At 43.6% G+C, this 19808-nt stretch overlaps 3 protein-coding genes across 7 annotated transcripts in view; 1 reads left to right on the forward strand and 2 right to left on the reverse strand.

Annotated features, from left to right (window-relative positions):
* Window positions 1-218: 218 nt before the first annotated feature.
* On the reverse strand, window positions 219-5841 carry LOC139380669 (ATP-dependent (S)-NAD(P)H-hydrate dehydratase-like). 4 transcript variants are annotated; one of them, XR_011628454.1, is made up of 12 exons: window positions 4349-5161; window positions 3773-4246; window positions 3409-3556; window positions 3190-3235; window positions 3016-3104; window positions 2333-2441; window positions 2182-2232; window positions 1964-2068; window positions 1778-1898; window positions 1562-1682; window positions 994-1194; window positions 219-768 (listed from the first exon to the last, which is right to left on the reverse strand). XR_011628454.1 is itself a non-coding variant. In XM_071123586.1 (12 exons), exons 2-12 carry the CDS (start codon window positions 4695-4697, stop codon window positions 1044-1046), a joined length of 1764 nt encoding a protein of 587 aa, XP_070979687.1. In that variant the 5' UTR covers window positions 4698-4800; window positions 5836-5841; the 3' UTR covers window positions 219-1043. The 4 variants fall into 4 exon arrangements, 3 of the variants coding, with proteins under 3 accessions (XP_070979687.1, XP_070979685.1, XP_070979686.1); XM_071123586.1 differs by adding an exon at window positions 5836-5841 and having other exon boundaries at window positions 219-1194; window positions 4349-4800; XM_071123584.1 differs by having other exon boundaries at window positions 219-1194; window positions 4349-5601.
* On the forward strand, window positions 5477-18439 carry LOC139380683 (ras-related protein Rab-20-like). 2 transcript variants are annotated; one of them, XM_071123614.1, is made up of 3 exons: window positions 6168-6508; window positions 13644-14254; window positions 18376-18439. In XM_071123614.1, exons 1-2 carry the CDS (start codon window positions 6319-6321, stop codon window positions 14243-14245), a joined length of 792 nt encoding a protein of 263 aa, XP_070979715.1. In that variant the 5' UTR covers window positions 6168-6318; the 3' UTR covers window positions 14246-14254; window positions 18376-18439. The 2 variants fall into 2 exon arrangements, with proteins under 2 accessions (XP_070979714.1, XP_070979715.1); XM_071123613.1 differs by lacking the exon at window positions 18376-18439 and having other exon boundaries at window positions 5477-6508; window positions 13644-17009.
* LOC139380657 (collagen alpha-2(IV) chain-like) overlaps window positions 16252-19808 on the reverse strand; it is a 113796-nt gene continuing 110239 nt past the window's right edge. Inside the window, exons 45-47 of the mRNA XM_071123559.1 lie at window positions 18398-18589; window positions 17894-18180; window positions 16252-17766 (exon numbers count right to left, since the gene is read on the reverse strand). Of these exons, the coding sequence (XP_070979660.1) occupies window positions 17512-17766; window positions 17894-18180; window positions 18398-18589 (734 nt within the window). The 3' untranslated portion in view covers window positions 16252-17511. The remainder of the gene's footprint in view (window positions 17767-17893; window positions 18181-18397; window positions 18590-19808) is intronic.

A 19808-nucleotide genomic window follows, 5' to 3' on the forward strand; every position in this document is an offset into this window, starting at 1 on the left:
ATTCTCTAACTTTCACCAGGAATTGCTCAGTGTGTTACAGTATGTGTACATTGGGTAGTCTGATATTAAGGTGTGTAATCTCAGCTCACCCTCATGTGACCCATTAATTATGAAGTGCTGGCTTTCACACTTTTTTGAATAGCAAAGGAGACACTAAGAAAATAAGACTCCAGTGTAAAGGAGATATTGCATTGTCATTTTTTGTTTCAATGGGTCCAGTGTATGAGAGACAACATAGCCAAAATTAATCAAGGTGGGAAGTAGTAGTTAATTAATGCATTTTTTAATTTAGTTTTTTCACTAAAGTACCGCACTGGGCCTTTACTAGTCCGCATTAGCGAACCGATAAAGCCTTCTGTAGCGTGGGCAAAAAAAAGAGCAGCACTCCCAAACATCTTCCTGTGGCTATGCTAGAAGTGGTTTCATATGTTGGAGTCATTCTTTTTTGTGTGAATTATTTCTTATGAACTCAATCCGATCGAGGGTTGTCAACAATGCAGCTTTTAAAGACAATATTACCGCACTTGTGAATATTGCATTCATGGTAAAACGATGCAAATGTTGACTCAATCGGAAACTACCTTTAAATGGCACATTGTCGACAGGCGCGATCGGATTCACTTCCGGGCTTTAGCTTTTCTGTCTGAGGTAAAGACTAGCTACATTGATAGTTGGATTCCCATGGAAGAAAGGGTTGTTTGTGTGTATGAATGTAATACTTTATGTATACATGTACAGTACACTACATGACCAAAAGTATGTGGACACCTGTTCGTCAAACTGAAATTTGATGAACCGACTTGTTGGGAGGATGGCATCCTATGACGGTGCCACGCTCTTCAGTAAGGCCATTATACTGCCAATGTTGGTCTATGAAGATTGCCTGGCTGTGTGCTCGATTTTATATACCTGTCAGCAACGGTGTTGCTGAAATAGCCAAATTCACTAATTTGAAGGGGTGTCCACATACCTTTGTATATATAGTGTATGTACAGTACATATGTATGTGGGTTTATCTTGGACTCTGCTCCTATAGACTGTTCTCAGCTCTCAAATAGTTTTTTGAAGGCAGAGCTGATCTCCTGGATCATGTCTGTTGTGGTGGTGGCTCGGCCATGTTTGTGAAAGGCCTGTTTGTTACACTGTCTGGTCAGACAACAGGCCCCAAAAGCTGCCACCACTGATGGGTTCACACTTAGGCAGAAGAAGAGATTGGAGAATACATAACAGTTAGATTAATGACGAATACACTTTAAAATTAGACCAACTAGGTTACATATGCTACAAAAACATTTATTTATTTATTCAGGAAATGGAAAAAATTGCTTTCGTTTACAATTAACAAAACATACTATTTCAAAACTTCAGAGGCTATTTTGAATAAATGTTCTTGGTCCTAGAGTCAAATGTTTGGAGCACATTGATGAAAGTTACTGCTTTCAATACATGAAAATTGAATGACGAGGTTTTTTATCATACAGCGACGATATGTTATCATAAAGCTATATTCATTTTGGTCGTGTCAGTGTTTAATCACAAAATGATGAGATAAATATGGTACCTTTTGGTCATGTCTGCTGAGGAGGCGTATGCCCAGTGTGCCAGCACTCCCAGAGAGCCAGATAGGAGGTCTCCTTGCCCCCCACACCGCCGCCCGCTGCCCTCCTGTCTGCACAAGATCACTGGACACCACAGAAACACCGTCAGATTTTTTACAGGAATATTTGTGAGTGTAGCACTTACTTTGAGTGTAGCTGTGTGTGTTTGTAACACTAACCCTTGTTACCGTCGGTGATTAGGTCTTCCTCCCCCTTGAGCACCACGGTCAGGTTGCCCATGGCAACACTGAGCTCCATGGCACTCCTCTGATGGTCACTGCTATCCAGAGGCTCATGGTACTGAAAACACAGAGGGTTAATAATGAACAAACACACACACACTGCGCTAGCACTGGCAGACTCACCATAGCCTCATACAACCGGGTGAACTCCATGTAGTTGGGAGTCAGGATGCCCTTCTGGTACCCTTGGATGACTGATGGCTGCTGAGCAACCAGCCACAGCCCATCCTAATGGTGGAACACACACAATCACTGAACATCCTTATATAGATAGATAGATAGATAGATATATTTTTTTTTATCTACTACCAAAGCAAAAATTGGTTGTGTGTACAACTTACTGCATCAATAACTATAGGGATATCTCTTGCTTTGGACTTCTCAATTACTTCCTAAAGAAAAAGACTCATAAGAACATTGGTAATATCATGTGGACTGTCTAATCTAAAATTGACTGTGTGTGTATATATTTATATTCAGTGTCCCACGTGCCTTGGCGTTTTTCAGCAGCTTGTCGTCTCTGCCTAGCCCCGGTCCCACCACCAGGCTATGGAGTCTGGGGAGCCATTTCTCTATCTCCTCCACTGCATTGGGGCTGTCCCTATGTACACAGTTATCATCAACATCATATACACACTGTTTACAAACACTGAGTGTACAAAACATTAGGAACATCTGCCATTTCAATGACATAGCTTTCACTGGGATTCACCTGGTCAGTCTATGATCCCTTATTGATGTCACTTGTTAAATCAACTTCAAATCAGTATAGATTAAGGAGGGAGACAGGCTAAATAAGTATTTTTAAGCCTTGACACAATTAAGACATGGATTGTGTGTGTGTGCCATTCAGATGAATGGGCAAGACAAAATATTGAAGTGGTAGCAGGTGCCAAGCACACCGGTTTGAGGGTGTCAAGAACTGCAATGTTGCTGGGTGTTTCACACTCAACAGTTTCCCCTCTATCAAGAATGGACAACCACCCAAAGAACATCCAGCCAACTTGATACAACTGTGGGAAGCATTGGAGTCAACATGGGCCAGCATTCCTGTGGAACGCTTTCGACACCTTGTAGAGTCCATGCCCAGGCGAATTGAGGCTGTTCTAAGGGCAAAAGGGGGTGCCACTCAATATTAGGAAGGTGTATACACTGGCTTTTAAGATGTAACTTACAGCACAGGATGAACTATGAGCTCTGGACTGTAGGATTTGATCACTATCGCTGCGTCTTTAGTGCAGAACACGTGTGACAGGTCGGCCCCCTAAGAAGTGACAGAGGTTTTATCATATCAATGTCTCCAGCAGAGAACAAATTACACAGAACCAATAAAGCTACTCTGTGCTTACCACTTTCAATGCAGAAATAGCAGCAAAGTACGGAGCTCCTGTATACCTTACCATGACAAGAACAATTGTCAGAAGGAAGGGTGGATGGAATGAAAGGACACAAAGAAGAGGAGAGAAAAATGGTAAATTACTTTGGTTACCTCACACAATATTGGTATAAGGCAGAAAACCTTCATTTAGAAATCAAAGTTGATGGTGGAGTTAGGTTGGGTCACTTACTCTTGACATCCCCCAATAATCCCAATCCGCCCGTCTTGGCCTTTGTGCTTTTTAGATGTCAATGGAGGGACTATATTTTTCACCAGTGGAAGGATATCATCCATGCCTGTGCGTGCGGCTGTCCCAAGGGAGAAGGAGCGCTCGATGACTGAGAAAGAAAAGAGAGAAGTATTCAGAGTTCTCCTTAAAATGTGTAGCTTCCCTGCACTAGCTGCTTGTGTGTTGTGTGTGCTTTTAGGCTTAGACATCTTTGTGCATCTGTTTCCACATTATTCAGTTCTGTTTGACCTGCTTTTCGACAGGCAGTCTCACCAGGGCTGGCCATTGCTCAAACACAGGCCAACTGAGTGAGAGAAGTGAATACCTAAAGTCTGAGAACCTGCGTTGGACTGTGGCTGAGTGTGGTAGCTGGGCCACTCAGCCTGGGATTGGGGCGAGTGGACTCGGAGGTGACACGAACGACCACGCATCATATGGCTGGAGGCGGACATCGGCACACCGGGCTGCATGGTAGACTCCATGGTATTCCGAGCAGGCGGCATTGCTGTGGTTGCGGGGGCGACAGGGTTTCTGGTAGCGATGCTGGAGAACATCTGTCCCAACACCTGGAGCATGTGGAGCTCGCGGGCATGTTCAGCCTCTCGTCGCCGGTCCTCGACCTGCAGACGCTGCTCCTCCAACTGGTAGAAGCTCTGCTCGGCCTCAGCACTCTGCTCCAGGAATCGCTCCATCAGACTGTCCAGGGGCAGGTCGGCGTGCCGCTTCTTGGGCCGCTTGGGTCGACTGGAGGACGGCCCACTAGCTGACTGGCTGCTGCTGGTCTGTCTGACTGTGGTGCCTGTGGAGGAAAGTGGATTAAGGTTTTGAGGGCTGTGACTGTGGTAGTATCTGCATACAATATGATAACAATGTAACAACATGCCATATAAATGGTACTTACCATTTCCTACGGTCACAGGGATAGGGATGGGAGGGTATTCCATCTTCACTTGGGTCTCTGGATAGGAGCATTCCCCTGTGCTCTCCAGGTATGGGTGCTGTGGAGGGTCTGTGTCCTCTTCCTCCTCTGTCCCATCCATGGTCTCATCCCCCACAGCCCCACTGTCTAGCAGCTCCTGGGGGTCAATCTGGGGACGGCTGCTCAGGATCCTCTCCATGGCATCGTAGAATTTGCAGATCTTGTGGTATTGTCCATTGTTCCTCAGGTTGCCCTCCTTGGCCAGGAGGAACTGCCTTTTCAGGCTTTTGATTCGCACCCTACACTGCTCTGGGGTTCTTTCGAACCCCATCTCTCCCAACCTTCGGGCGACGTCGCGGTAGACATGACTGTTTCTGAAGTTTCCATCCAACGCTGTCTGGATGTCCTGCTCGCCCCAGATGTTAAGCAAGGTTCTGGTCTCGACATCCGACCACAGAAAGCCCCGTGTTGAAATGGCGAGCATAATTAGGTGCGAGTTCAACGTGATTGATATTTTAAAGCATGCAGAAGTTTGAAAACCAAAAAAAGTTAGCTAGCAATTCTGCTAGTGAAATGTCCTAACGTTAGCTATCTAGCTAGCTAGCAACAGCCTGCATCAAACCTCGAAGCTCGACATTCAGACTGAGATTGATACCAGGTAACAATTTACCTAGACATGGAAGACACACATTCAGTAGCCTGATGTTGAGTTTCAGACAATACACTTTCATATAATGGAGATTAGTGTGTCCCACAGTCTGCAAAGCTGAATGGTTATAGATCCCTACCAGTACACCACTACACAAACGTCAGGGGCAGAATGTGTACTACATCACAGGGATAGACACCTAGGAGCTCTGCTGGGTCCTAAAGGAACTAAATTAATTCAGTGATTATTGTGATTTATACAATTATAGTGCCAGGGGTGTAATGTTAAAGTACAGTATTTGTTGTTTTTACTATACCTTCCTCGTTTAGATACAGAAGTGTTACAATAATCGTCAGCGCAACAGTACTGAGGCAAAATACAACCATCCAACTTCCATTTTGCATGATTCTGACATGCCCTTGCGAGCCTATTTAGTGCCACTAGATAAACAGTGGTATTAGGTGTGACAGACAGCGCGCACTCACACTGACGGGTCTTACCTAGGCACGAACTGTGCGTTACTGCTGAAAATAGGATAGAGAGACGCGTCACTGGGATCATGAAAGCTGCTAAAAGAGCCCAAACCAAAACAGGAAGTGGGTCGGCGAGGAGATATGACCAAACTCACCAAAGATTGTTCTATCTGTGATATGACACTGGAATCTGATTGGTTTTTTAAGCTCTTAAAGAAGCAGAGGTACTTTATGCAATTTAATATAGGGTAAAGTTCACAGATAGACGTCCATTCTACATAGGATATTGAATGTCCTATTGAGTTGTAATTTGTTTACGTCATTGAAAAGTCGAATGTTACACTTACATTGTTACTAGCAGCTCATCACCTGTCTCGTCTAAATGCTAGCAATAAACAAGTTTGCTCGATTTGCTCTCCTGCGCGCAGTGGTGTTCATTTAAAAAATATATGATTTGCCCTCAAGGAGCGCAATGCGAGCTAAATCAAGTGCACCTCATGGGTTGAACCTCCCCAAGTGTTTAAATCAACTTCCGGTTTCTCCACAACTTTGAAATTCACTTTCAACAAGTGGACGAGAGAGGGAAGATCGGTGTTCTTCCGATTAGTCGTGCTTGTTAGATCGTATTGATAATCGCTTGAGTAATATCGAAAACCAAGGACGATGTATGTGTGTTTTAATCTGTTTATGTTAAGTAGCTATGTTTTTAATGGCAATCTGTACCTACGTTGCTCTTTATCCGTAAACTAAAGGAAAGTAAAGCAAAGTTAGTTTGGAGTGTGTCTGCTACACGGCTGAGGAAGGCTGCCAAGCGGCGCGGGGCAATAACCATGCCCGAGCTTTCCAAGATGAGGAAGCCCGATGTCAAGGTTGTCATTCTGGGTGACATGAACGTTGGGAAGACCTCACTGCTCCACAGGTACATGGATAGGAAGTTTAAAGACACCATGAGCACCGTCGGAGGGGCGTTTTTCCTCAAACAGTGGGGACCTTACAATATCTCAATTTGGGACACTGCTGGTAAGGTGTTCATTATTGACTGTCATGAGTAGGTCTCGTTTATCGTAGGTCTTACGTTATTTTCCTAATTGTTTTAATATCCACAGCCTGTTTGGAGTAGGGCCCCACACGTGTAATAATCAGTGTAGCCTGAGTAACCTTTGTCACTTTACAAGGGTCAGCTCTGTTGTTGATTTCCGCTGTGTTTACCTGTGGAGAGTATGTGACTCCACCACCTGAGGGTTGCTTGGCAAGGACAGTCCCTTTCATGTGACTGTGGCCAGATCAGATTAGTGATCTGGCCTACCAGGTTAAATGGGCTACTGGACAAGAATTACAGATGTTGGACAAGTTGATTACTATTATGTTGGACTAGGTCATATGGTACAGATGCAGTTAAATTCATGGTCAATCTGAAATGGGTCTATTCTAATTCTACAAAACCCATCTCAAATTCTAGTTGGCACTGTGGATGAGGTCATATCACATGATTTTATATAGTGCTACACTAAAACGTTATGATGTTGCACATTTTCAAGGTTCAAGATGTTCAGGGACAATAACATCACATTATGTATCTCTATATTTATTCCATCCACCAAGGTTAAGGTTATATCCTTCTTAGACCAATATTGGACTAAAGGAGCCTAACATTACTCCTTAGTCCAAGGACCTTACATGTTCTGTTTAACCATTTTACATGTTCTGTTTAACCATTTTACATGTTCTGTTTAACCTTTTTTCTCACTGATATGAAAGATAAGAAACTTATGCTTCCAAAACCATGCCGCAAGTGATGCGCCGCAACGCTTAACAAAACACCTCCTACAGAAGACTCCTTCAGTGACTCTTATGTGTAATGTAATCGAACTGAAAGTCATGATCAAGGGCTGTATCCTTCCAGATCTGGTGTTAGATATTGGGCTGGGGGCAATCCCCAACAGCCAACACTGTTGATTATTACCGTATTTAAAAAAAAACTGGTTGGTATAAGGGGTGATGAAAGGGAGACAATCTAGTCAACATAATGACGACGAATGTACAGTTGAAGTCGGAAGTTTACATACACTTAGATTGGAGTCATTGAAATGTGTTTTTCCACCACTCCACAAATTTCTTGTTAACAAACTACAGTTTTGGCAAGTCTGTTAGGACATCTACTTTGTGCATGACACAAGTAATTTTTCCAAAATTGTTTACAGACAGATAATTTCACTTATACATCACTATCACAATTCCAGTGGGTCAGAAGTTTACATACACTAAGTTGACTGTGCCTTTAAACAGCCTGGAAAATTCCAGAAAATTATGTCATGGCTTTAGAAGCTACTGATGGGCTAATTAACATCATTTGAGTCAATTGGAGGTGTACCTGCGGATGTATTTCAAGGCCTACCTTCAAACTCGGTGCCTCTTTGCTCTTGAAATCATGGCAAAGTCAAAAGAAATCAGCCCAAAAAATTGTAGGTCTCCACAAGTCTGGTTCATCCTTGGGAGCAATTTCCAAATGCCTGAAGGTACCACGTTCATCTGTACAAACAATAGTACTCAAGTTTAAACACCATGGGACCACGCAGCCGTCATACCGCTCAAGAAGGAGACGCGTTCTGTCTCCTAGAGATGAACGTACTTTGATGCGAAAAGTGCAAATCAATCCCAGAACAACAGCAAAGGACCTTGTGAAGATGCTGGAGGAAATGGGTACAAAAGTATCTATATCCACAGTAAAACAAGTCCTATATTGACATATATTGACCGTTCAGCAAGGAAGAAGCCACTGCTCCAAAACCGCCATAAAAAACCTGATTATGGTTTGCAACTGCACATGGGGACAATGTGCGGCCCTTGACCAGCACAAAAATATCCTGTGGCGTACTGCATTAGCATCGAATAGCCCCCGTGATATGCAACTTTTCAGGGAAGTTAGGAACCAATATACACAGGCAGTTAGGAAAGCTAAGGCTAGCTTTTTCAAGCAGAAATTTGCATCCTGTAGCACAAACTCAAAAAAGTTCTGGGACACTAAAGTCCATGGAGAATAAGAGCACCTCCTCCCAGCTGCCCACTGCACTGAGGCTAGAAAACACTGTCACCACCGATAAATCCACTATAATTGAGAATTTCAATAACCATTTTTCTACAGCTGGCCATGCTTTCTACCTGGCTACCCCATCCCCGATCAACAGCCCTCCACCCCCCACAGCAACTCGCCCAAGCCTCCCCATTTCTCCTTCACCCAAATCCAGATAGCTGATGTTCTGAAAGAGCTACAAAATCTGGACCCCTACAAATCAGCTTGGCTAAACAATCTGGACCCTCTCTTTCTAAAATGATCTGCCGAAATTGTTGCAACCCGTATTACTAGCCTGTTCAATCATCTGAGATTCCCATAGGTTGGAAAGCTGCCGCAGTCATCCCCCTCTTCAAAGGGGGAGACACTCTAGACCCAAACTGCTACAGACCTATATCTATCCTACCCTGCCTTTCTAAGGTCTTCGAAAGCCAAGTTAACAGATTACTGACCATTTCGAATCCCACCATACCTTCTCCGCTATGCAATCTAGTTTCAGAGCTGGTCATGGGTGCACCTCAGCCACGCTCAAGGTCTTGAACGATATCATAACCGACATCGATAAGAGACATTACTGTGCAGCCGTATTCATTGACCTGGCCAAGGCTTTCGACTCTGTCAATCACCACATTCTTATTGACAGCCTTGGTTTCTCAAATGATTGCCTCGGCTGGTTCACCAACTACTTCTCTGAGTTCAGTATGTCAAATTAGAGGGCCTGTTGAACGGACCTCTGGCAGTCTCTATGGGGGTGCCACAGGGTTCAATTCTCAGGCCAACTCTCTTCTCTGTATACATCAATTATGTCGCTCTTGCTGCTGGTGATTCTCTGATCCACCTCTACGCAGACAACACCATTCTGTATACCTCTGGCCCTTCTTTGGACACTGTGTTAACTAACCCCCAGACGAGCTTCAATGCCATACAACTCTCCTTCCGTGGCCTCCAACTGTTCTTAAATGCAAGTAAAACTAAATTCATGCTCTTCAACAGATCGCTGCCTGCACCTGCCCGCCCGTCCAGCATCACTACTCTGGATGATTCTGACTTAGAATATGTGGACAAATACCTAGGTGTCTGGGTAGACTGTAAACTCTCCTTCCAGACTCGCATTAAGCATCTCCAATCCAAAATTAAATCTAGAATCGACTTCCTATTACTCAACAAAGCATCCTTCACTCATGCTGCCAAACATACCCTCGTAAAACTGACCATCCTACCGATCCTTGACTTCGGCGATGTCATCTACAAAATAGCCTCCAACTCGCTACTCAACAAATTGGATGCAGTCTATCACAGTGCCATCCGTTTTGTCACCAAAGCCTCATATACTACCCACCACTGCGACCTGTACACTCTCGTTGGCTGGCCCTCGCTTCATACTCGTCACCAAACCCACTGGCTCCAGGTCATCTACAAGTCTCTGCTAGGTAAAGCTCTGCCTTATCTCAGCTCACTGGTCAGCATAGCAGCACCCACCCGTAGCACGCACTTCAGCAGGTATATCTCACTGGTCACCCCCAAAGCCAATTCTTCCTTTGGTCGCCTTTCCTTCCAGACCTCTGCTGCCAATGACTGGAACTAACTGCAAAAATCACTGAAGCTGGAGACTCATATCTCCCTCACTAGCTTTAAGCACCACCTGTCAGAGCAGCTGACAGATCACTGCACCTTTACATAGCCCATCTGTAAATAGCCCATCCAACTACCTACCTCATCCCCATACTGTATTTATCTATGTCTCTTGCTCCTTTGCACCCCAGTATCTCTACTTGCACATTCATCTTCTGCACATCTACAATTCCAGTGTTTAATTGCTATATTGTAATTACTTCGCCACCATGGCCTATGTATTGCCTTACCTCCCTTATCCTACCTCATTTGCACATCCTGTATATATACTTTTTCTACTATATTATTGACTGTATGTTTGTTTATTCCATGTGTAACTCTGTGTTGTTGTATGTGTCAAACTGCTTTGCAAATGAGAACTTGTTCAAACTAGCCGACCTGGTTAACTAAAGGTGAAATAAAATAAATAAAAATATTGTACTTTTTGGAGAAATGTCCTCTGGTCTGATGAAACAAAAATATAACTGTTTGGCCATAATGACCATCGTTTGGAGGAAGAAGGGGGATGCTTGCAAGCCGAAGAACACCATCCCAACCGTGAAGCACGGGGGTGGCAGCATCATGTTGTGGGTGTGCTGCAGGAGGGACTGGTGCACTTCACAAAATAGATGGCTTCATGAGGAAGGAAAATTATGTGGATATATTGAAGCAACATCTCAAGACATCAGTCCGGAAGTTAAAGCTTGGTCGCAAATGGGTCTTCCAAATGGACAATGACCCCAAGCATACTTCCAAAGTTGTGACAAAATGGCTTAAGGACAACAAAGTCTAGGTATTGGAGTGGCCATTACAAAGCCCTGACCTCAATCCTATAGAAAATGTGTGGGCAGAACTGAAAAAGTGTGTGCGACCAAGGAGGCCTACAAACCTGACTCCGTTACACCAGCTCTGTCAGGAGGAATGGGCTAAAATTCATACAACTTATTGTGGGAAGCTTGTGGAAGGCTACCTGAACCATTTGACCCAAGTTAAACAATTTATAGACAATGCTACCAAATACTAATTGAGTGTATGTAAACTTCTGACCCACTGGGAATGTGTTGAAAGAAATAAAAGCGGAAATAAATCATTCTCTCTACTCTTATTCTGACATTTCACATTCTTAAAATAAAGTGGTGATCCTAACTGACCTAAAACAGGGAATTTTTACTAGGATTAAATGTCAGGAATTGTGAAAAACTGAGTTTAAATGTATTTGGCTAAGGTGTATGTAAACTTCTGACTTCAACTGTATATGCAATATTGCATTGACCAGAGTTTCAATTAATTAGGTTTTGGGTTATTAGACCTACTTTTCAGAAAGACACAGGCCTATGCCTAATCTTGACATTCAGTGTTTTTGAAATTCTGATTGGCACACTTGTGGGGCTAAAGCCCTCGTCTCATTGGAGGTTGTAACCTGGAAGTAATGATATGCATTGTTTTGGTCATCTGTATCAAATGGCCACTTTCTGATACTCTATAATAACAGGTGAGATGAGAGGTTGGGATATATCAGTGCTTTGAACTTGGGTAAACATTTATCAAAATCAACTAAAATCACAGCAGCTGAAAGAAAGGTGAATTGGTTATATGACACAAGGAATATTATGACTATTAGAAAAAGCTACATTATTTTGGTTGACTTACTGTAAGAAACTGGTGACAGAATGCTAAAACGAGTGTGTTTGCTTTGCACACCATTGTCAAAAGCATGAAGGGGCTTAACTCCAGAAAGATAGAAAAACCCCTGAGTCACCAAAACACAATTTCCCGTCCCTGCTTCTTATCCCCATGACCTCTCAGCAGTATGCTGTTGCCTGCTATGTCCACATCACAGGTTAAAATAGGAAGTATTATGATTGCACAATCAAGTCCGAAGTTCTTGGGGAAGGTTATGAGCCTTGTAAGTGAATGATTTACAGTATATAGTAGGGCTCAGACATTGTTGTAATTTCCCCGAAATCCTCCAATTCCGGCCAGACATAATGCTATACATCATGCTATACCCATACTGGTGTAACATCTGATTCTGCAATCATGGAAACCAGAGGTGTTTTTTTCCCCCTGTATTGTAATTGAATGCAAGGAATGAATATCAGAAAAGTCTATAGTATCAGAAACTAAGCAAATGAAAGGGGAACAGAACAGAAAATACCATTGTCAATCAGCCACGGTATTGGTTCCTTATTTTCTATGGGAGTTTCAACTCTGATTTATTTCACTGCTTACTTGAATTCCTATGACTATTGGGGAGGGTTAGCTTTTTAGTAAACAGTAGCCTACATAGACCTAGGCCTACTTCCCAACACATACTACTTACATTGTCTCACTTCAACCAATGGCTGTTTCAGTGGTAGGTGGATCAACTTCCTATGGAAGTTATAGAGCCAAGAGCCGGTGGCTGCCGTCATCTTTAGCCACATGACATGAAGACTGCGTCACGAGGAGGGGGTTTGGGGTGACCGCATATGCTTCACCTCCCACCCATTTACTGGACCTAATATAACCCTGAAGTGTCGAGTCATCTCCCTAACTAGCACGTCTTCCTGACTGGCCCTCCTCCCTACAGATGTATCATCTCCTGTTTATGACACTGCCACATCCTGGCTATTTCTGTGCAGAATAGGACCCTATCCCTGCTGCCCCACAATGACTCTCTACCCTCAAACAAAATCTTCCTCAAACTCTGTTGATCCCAGGAAAATGGATGTGTCAGCATAAACTAGACTTTAGCTCAGCTCTCCTTATTTGGTGGGTTATGTATCAGGCAAGTTTACTTCTGGATAGTAAGGCCTAAGGTTTGTAATTAGATATCTTACGTCCTCTGAAACATTTCATTTGGACCTAGTTCAAAGGTTCCCGGGATTTCTGATTTCTGAATATTTGGCTGATGATGTTCTAAACACTGGGAACAAAGAGCTCTCTCACACAATCCACACTTGCACAAAGGCTCCCAGATGAGATTGCTGTACTGAAACACACACACACACACACACACACTGAAGAGCTTTTGCGTTATTCTACAACAATGGCTGCTTCTGTTTTTCGGCTACTGACTGTCTCACTCTCTTTCTCTCGCTGTCTCTTTATATCTCCCTCCCTCTCCCTTTTGTAATATGTAGGCTATAGGCTACCTGTAGTTTGGAAGCCCATTCTTTTTAAACTTGTGCCTTTTTTGTCTGTGGTTCGTTTACCTTTTATAGCTCACTTGGTAGCTCACTTGGCAGGCCTGCAACGCTAAGATAGTGGGATTGATTCCCGGGACCACCCATATGTAAAAAAAATTATGCACGCATGACTAAGTCCTTTTTGTTAAAAGCATCTGCTAAATGGAATTTATTATTGTTATTACTTGGTGTTCGTTGGTCTATATAAGAACATCATGAATCTATATAAACTATTATGTGTATGCATCTACTCTCCTGTGTGTTTCTAACGTTTTCTGGTCATCCTTCCCTGTGTGTCCCCCAGGTCGGGAGCAGTTCCACGGGCTGGGCTCCATGTACTGCCGTGGCGCTGCTGCTGCCATCCTCACCTACGATGTGACCAACTGGCAGAGCCTGGCTGAGCTGGAGGAGCGCTTCCTGTCCCTCACCGACACGGCCAATAACGACTGCATCTACGCCATCGTGGGCAACAAGGCTGACCTCACAGACCCTCAGGCCCAGCTGCTAGCCAACCAGGATGGCCTGACAGCGGACCAGAGAGTGGGGGACTGGGAGAGGACTGGGGAGCCCAGGGTGCCTTCTGCTTGTCCCACCCCTCCAGCCTCCCCCATCTCCCTGTCAGGGGTGTCAGTCAACAAGCAGGTGAGCCGGGAGGACGCAGAGGCGTTGTATGGGAGGATCCTTAGATACAAGGGTCTGGAAGAGACGAACAGCCTGCCTGCGGACAAGATGTGCTTCGAGACTAGTGCCAAGACAGGCTACAACGTAGACGCTCTGTTTGAGACGCTGTTCGACATGGTGCTTCCCTCCGTCCTCAAGAAGAGGACTGAGAGAGAGGGATCGTCCACCGTGGACCTGGAAGAGTGCAAAGGGACAGGAAAACGGGCTAGGGCCGCCTGCTGCTAGGGATTAGGGGTAGGTGGGGAGGGATGGATAAACTGTTTGGGGGTTTTAGACTGACCGTAAAGAGAGGAGTTCATGTCATCTCTGTATTGGTCTCCCAGGACATTCTGAGAATTTTCAGCTGTGACTGTTTGATATACACACACACACACACCTGCACACACATTCTTTCAATCAAGCTGTCAATCAAAGTAATTTAATTATTCTTTCAATGAGCCGGAAAGTACTATATTGGAGAGCTGGAGTAAGGCGTTCTTGGATTTTAAACGTCTTCGAGAGGTTCTGTATGGACTTGAGTTCAGGCCAGAATTTCTGTATGTGTAGAGCAGATTAGCGTTTTATGTAATTAATCTTCGGCAGAGTGGTCACTAGCTGGCGCAGCCACAAAGTCATAAAATCTGATTTTTAAATTTAACCACACTGCTAACCATAACCTTAAATTAAGAGCAAAAAGCTATTTTTTGTTTTCATGAATTGTTATAATATTGCCCATTTTGACTTTGCAGGTGGCCAATCTATTGGCTCTAGGGCAAGATGCATGACATGTCAACCTGGAAATGGGAAATAGACTACTGGTTCACCTGTTTATAAATCAATAATTTAATTTTTGTTCATGTTTTGGAATGAGAATGTCACTAACTTTGTTTCCATCCACAGTTTTTATGCGAGTAAAGTCATTCTGTATCCCCAAAACAATCACGACAACTGTGAGGGAAACAGGACGTTTCGGTACAGTTTTATAAATGCCAACAGATTTGTTCGTTTGACATGGTGGCATCTTTCTGTCGGCGAAATTAATTGCGCGAGAAATGGAGTTGGAAATGCCTTTATGCGCAGATATTGTTACAATAACCAGCATATCGAAGTAAACTTGGAGTCACGCGATATGATGTGTGTTTTCCCCCAATACGACTCGGGAAAACGTAGTTTATTAGGCTACAGATAAGATAAATTATGATGAACTTTACAGGGTGATGAGAGAGATGGTCCTTTTCAATAAATATCAAGTGACGTGTGACGTGATTATCGATGCTTGACTGCCGTTTGACCAATAAAAATATCCATAATCTCATCACGTAGACTAAGCCTACCCACACTGTCTCTATGAGCTGTTGGTTAGAGCACACGTGCCAAGACCAGAGTAGCACATTTGCTATTTTAACGCAATAGTTTTTATGAAAATTTAAGCGAAAGTATATTTTGTGTGCACTACGTCATCACGCACAGATGTTTAATCGGTTTGGTAAAAGCACACCACGGGTGAGAAAGTATTCCGATTTTCTTTTCGTGGTTAGAATATTCACATGAGAATTTGTCAACAAATGGATGGAAACCTAGCTACATATGCCATTGTTCAACAGCAGTAATTGTTTGACTACCAGGGTGGCCACACTGAATTGTGTAAATGAATCCTATTTTAAAGATGTTTTAATGTGTTTAACAATCAGGCTTTACATTTGCATCAGGTGTGTTCTGTTGCATTTTTTTTTTACTGATTCCCTTTTTCATGTAATTTGCACCAAATCTACACTACAATATGTGTAAGATACAAGTTTGATATTTTCAAATATACGATAAAAGATTCTTCTCATTTAGGAATAGGGGGATATAGTTTGTTTGAGCTAAAGTGAGAATGTCAATGCATGTACCACCAGCAGAAGTATAACAAACAAAACATTTAATTTTTTGTTATGACTCAATTACAATAGAATTCAATGGATTCATAGCATATCGAACTCATAGCCAATTTTACAAAATATATTTTTAGTTCTGAGAAACATAAAAATCAATTTCATTCAGTGGATATAAATATACGTAGGAAAGTAAATCAGTGCATTTTGTGACCAAAACAATATATGAATGTAAGATTAGGGTTATATATATATATATTGATACATTGCTAACAAACAGTTTGCACTGTAAGGCCTCTTGATGCATAAATGTTATGTTACGTGAGAAGACTTGATGTAAAGCAGATTAATACTGAATGTTATGAGCATTTCTTCTCACTTAAACCTCAACCAAACCTAATTTACAATTGGTAGAGGGTCAGTGTTAGTGTCGTGGCATTACTGTATACCTGAATAAAACGTAAGCGCACTTAAATCTAAATAACTGAAGCAGTGCAAGCAGTGCACACACACACAATCAATATTATCAATCATTAGCTTCATTGATAACTGAAGCAGTGTGTACACAGGCATCTTTGGTTCTTTCAGCTGTATGTTCTTGGTATGGTCAGTTAAACATGTTTGGTACAGTGCATTCGGATAGTATACCTTTTCCACATTTTGTTACGGTACAGCCTTATTCTAAAATGGATGAAATTGTCCCCCCATCAATCACATACAATACCCCATAATGACAAAGTGAAAACAGGTTTTTAGTGTTTTTGTATTAAAAACAAAAAAACAAATTTTAAATTAGTATTCAGATCCTTTACTCAATACAGCCTGGAGACACTACAAGCTTGTCACACCTGTAGTTGGGGAGTTTCTACAGACAATTCCTTCAAACTCATGGCTTGGTTTTTGCTCTGACATGCACTGTCAACAGTGGGGCCTTATATAGACAGGTGTGTTTCTAAATCCTGTCCAATCAATAGAATTTACCACATGTGGACTCCAATCAAGTTGTAGAAACAGGATGCACCTGAGCTCAATTTAGAAACTCATCGCAAAGGGTCTGGATACTTACGTAAATACGGTATTTCTGTTTGTTTTTGTGTGTTTTTTAATGCATTTGTAAAAAATAAAAAAAATAAAAAGTTAACTTTTTGCTTTGCCATTATGGGGTATTGTGTGTAGACTGAGGAATTTGTTTTATTTAATACAGTTTAGAATAAGGCTGTAACGTAACAATGTGGAAAAAGTGAAGGGGTCTGAATACTTTCTAAATGCACTGTATATAACATAGCTGAGGTAATAAGTTAGAGCACCATATCAAATAGGACAAACAATTAAAAAATAACATTAACATGTATATTTCATATCGCTGTTGACTTCATGCCGGGGATTCTTTTCCAATTATCACCACAGGACACTTGCTCTCCACTTGAAGCGTTCACACAGTCCTTCAGTCATCACAAGATGCTGATCTAAGGTCTGTTTTGTGTTCTCCCCATTATGGCTAAGGTTAAGATTTAGGGAGGGTGAGCTAATCCTAGATCTGTGCCTAAGTGTAATGTCTACCTGAATTGCGTTTGGTGGGGGGGTAACGGTCACAGGAAATTACATCACAGGGTCAAAGGGGACTAAGTGAGAGCCAGGTCACAGGTTCTTCATGCAGACCTGACAGCGGCTGATGCGTGAGAGGAACTGGCCTGCTTTCAGGGTCTCGGAGGCAGGCTCTGCCTGGAAGGACTGTTCGATGGAGGTGAGCCAGAAGCTGTGTTTGTTGGCGAAGTAATGGCAGGTGCCCTTGGCCCCGTTACACTCGATGAAGGGAGTGGTGCGGAAGTCCTCCAGACAGGAACCAGGGGACGACAGAGACTGACCACCGCCCTCGTCACCTGCTGCTGTGTGCTGTGGGGAGACGAGGGAGGGGAAGAGATTGCTTTCATATGTCCTGTGTTTTCAGATCAATAAAGATGAAAAGGAGACTAGAATAGGCCACTTTAGACTGTATTAGAACAGAAAGCAAGAGACTCACCATAAGGAAGGAGTAGCCAATCCACAGGCTGCGCCAGCCCACAGGGCATTGTGGGATGGTGATGTCCTGGCTGTGCACGGCGATGGCGACGGATGGCGCCTCGCACACAGAGCAGCGGCTGATGTAGGGTTTGATCTCTTCCTCTTCCACGGGCATCATGGGAAGGGGTGCGGTGGTGGACAGCCAATAGGACTTGTCATTGCGGCTGGCATAGTAGCAGACGTCTCCGGGATTGCAGTACAGGAAGGGCATGGTGTTGAAACGAGGGAGGCAGGAGCCTGCCAGACCTGGGATCAATAGAAACATTTAATTAATCAATACATGTATTCATATAAAAGGATGACACAGTGCTACAGCCACTACAGGCAAAATTGAGAGAGCCTAATTGGTTCTATCTGCCAATGAAATATCAAATAAAATCTGAATAGATACAAGTATAAACTAATAATTGTGTGGTCTTTTTAAAATTTCCTGTCTTTTAGGTTCTCATCTTCTCTGTCTCACCTAGGTCCTGGTTGTGGGCCTTCTCCTGGCCCTCGAAGTACAGTAGACTGTAGCCATCCCACAGCTTGGACATGCCCACGGGGCACATGGGGGTCTGCTCTGATTGGCTGTGCTTCACCAGCAGATATCCCACACTCACACTGCGTCCAGGCATGCCAGGCAACCCTGTAGTACCTGGGTTACCACGGTGTCCTAGGGGTCAGAGAGAGGTTAAAATGTGACTATTAAAACCTACCCAAACCAGAAACCGTGGATAGATGGCAGCATTCGCGCAAAACTGAAAGCGCCAACCACCGCATTTAACCATGGCAAGGTGACTGGGAATATGGCAGAATACAAACAGTAGTTATTCCCTCCGTAAGGCAATCAAACAGGCACAATGTCAGTACAGAGACAAAGTGGAGACGCAGACACGAGACGTATGTGGTAGGGTCTACAGACAATCACAAACTACAAACGGAAAACCAGCCACGTCGTGGACACCTACATCTTGCTTCCGGATAAGCTAAACATCTTTTCGCCCACTTTGAGGATAACACAGTGCCACCGACGAGGCCAGCTACCAAGGACTGTGGGCACTCCTCTGTGGCTGACGTGAGTAAGACGTTTAAGCGAGTTAACCCTTGCAAGGCTGCCAGCCCAGACGATGTTCCTAGCCACGTGGCTCGGGTTGTTGTTGTCCTTAATTATCTTTTTGGTCTTCCTGTGACATCGGGTGCTGTAGGTGTCCTGGAGGGTAGTTTGAACAGCATTCTTACATAAGTATTCTGTCATCATGAAGTGCTTTGAGAGACTAGTCAAGGATCATGTCATCTCTACCTTACCTGACACCCTAGACCCACTTCAATTTGCTTACCGCCACAATAGATCTACAGACGATGCAATCGCCATCGTACTGCTCACTGCCCTATCCCATCTGGACAAGAGGAATACTTATGTAAGAATGCTGTTCATTGACTATAGCTCAGCATTCAACACCATAGTACCATCCAACCTCATCATTAAGCTCGGGGCCCTGGGTCTGAACCCTGCCCTGTGCAACTGGGTCCTGGGCTTGCTGACGGGTCGCCCCCAGGAGGTGAAGGTAGGAAACAACACCTCCACTTCGCTGATCCTCAACACAGGGGCCCCACAAGGGTGTGTGCTCAGCCCCCTCCTATACTCCCTGTTCACCCATGACTGTGTGGCCACGCACGCCTCAAACTCAATCATCAATCATCAAGTTTGCAGACGACACAACAGTAGGCCTGATTACCAACAATGACGAGACAGCCTTCAGGGAGGAGGTGAAGGTCCTGGGAGTGTGGTGCCATAAAAATAACCTCACTCAACCTCTTCAAAACAAAGGAGCTGATTGTGAACCTCAGGAAAGAGCAGGGGATGCACACCCCTATCCACATTGACAGGACCA

The sequence above is a fragment of the Oncorhynchus clarkii genome, chromosome 22 (genome assembly GCF_045791955.1).
Source record: "Oncorhynchus clarkii lewisi isolate Uvic-CL-2024 chromosome 22, UVic_Ocla_1.0, whole genome shotgun sequence".
Lineage (NCBI taxonomy): Eukaryota > Metazoa > Chordata > Actinopteri > Salmoniformes > Salmonidae > Oncorhynchus > Oncorhynchus clarkii.

Excerpts from the sequence above, each read along its gene's own strand:
- LOC139380669 (XM_071123584.1), bottom strand. The coding sequence starts at position 4,850 with ATGCTCGCCATTTCAACACGGGGCTTTCTGTGGTCGGATGTCGAGACC. Across the intron at positions 2,442-3,015 it reads CTCATAGTTCATCCTGTGCT|GGACAGCCCCAATGCAGTGG; the intron begins GTAAGTTACATC and ends CTGTGTACATAG. Across the intron at positions 1,683-1,777 it reads AATCACCGACGGTAACAAGG|TGATCTTGTGCAGACAGGAG; the intron begins GTTAGTGTTACA and ends TGTGGTGTCCAG.
- LOC139380683 (XM_071123613.1), top strand. The coding sequence starts at position 6,319 with ATGCCCGAGCTTTCCAAGATGAGGAAGCCCGATGTCAAGGTTGTCATT. Across the intron at positions 6,509-13,643 it reads CTCAATTTGGGACACTGCTG|GTCGGGAGCAGTTCCACGGG; the intron begins GTAAGGTGTTCA and ends TGTGTCCCCCAG.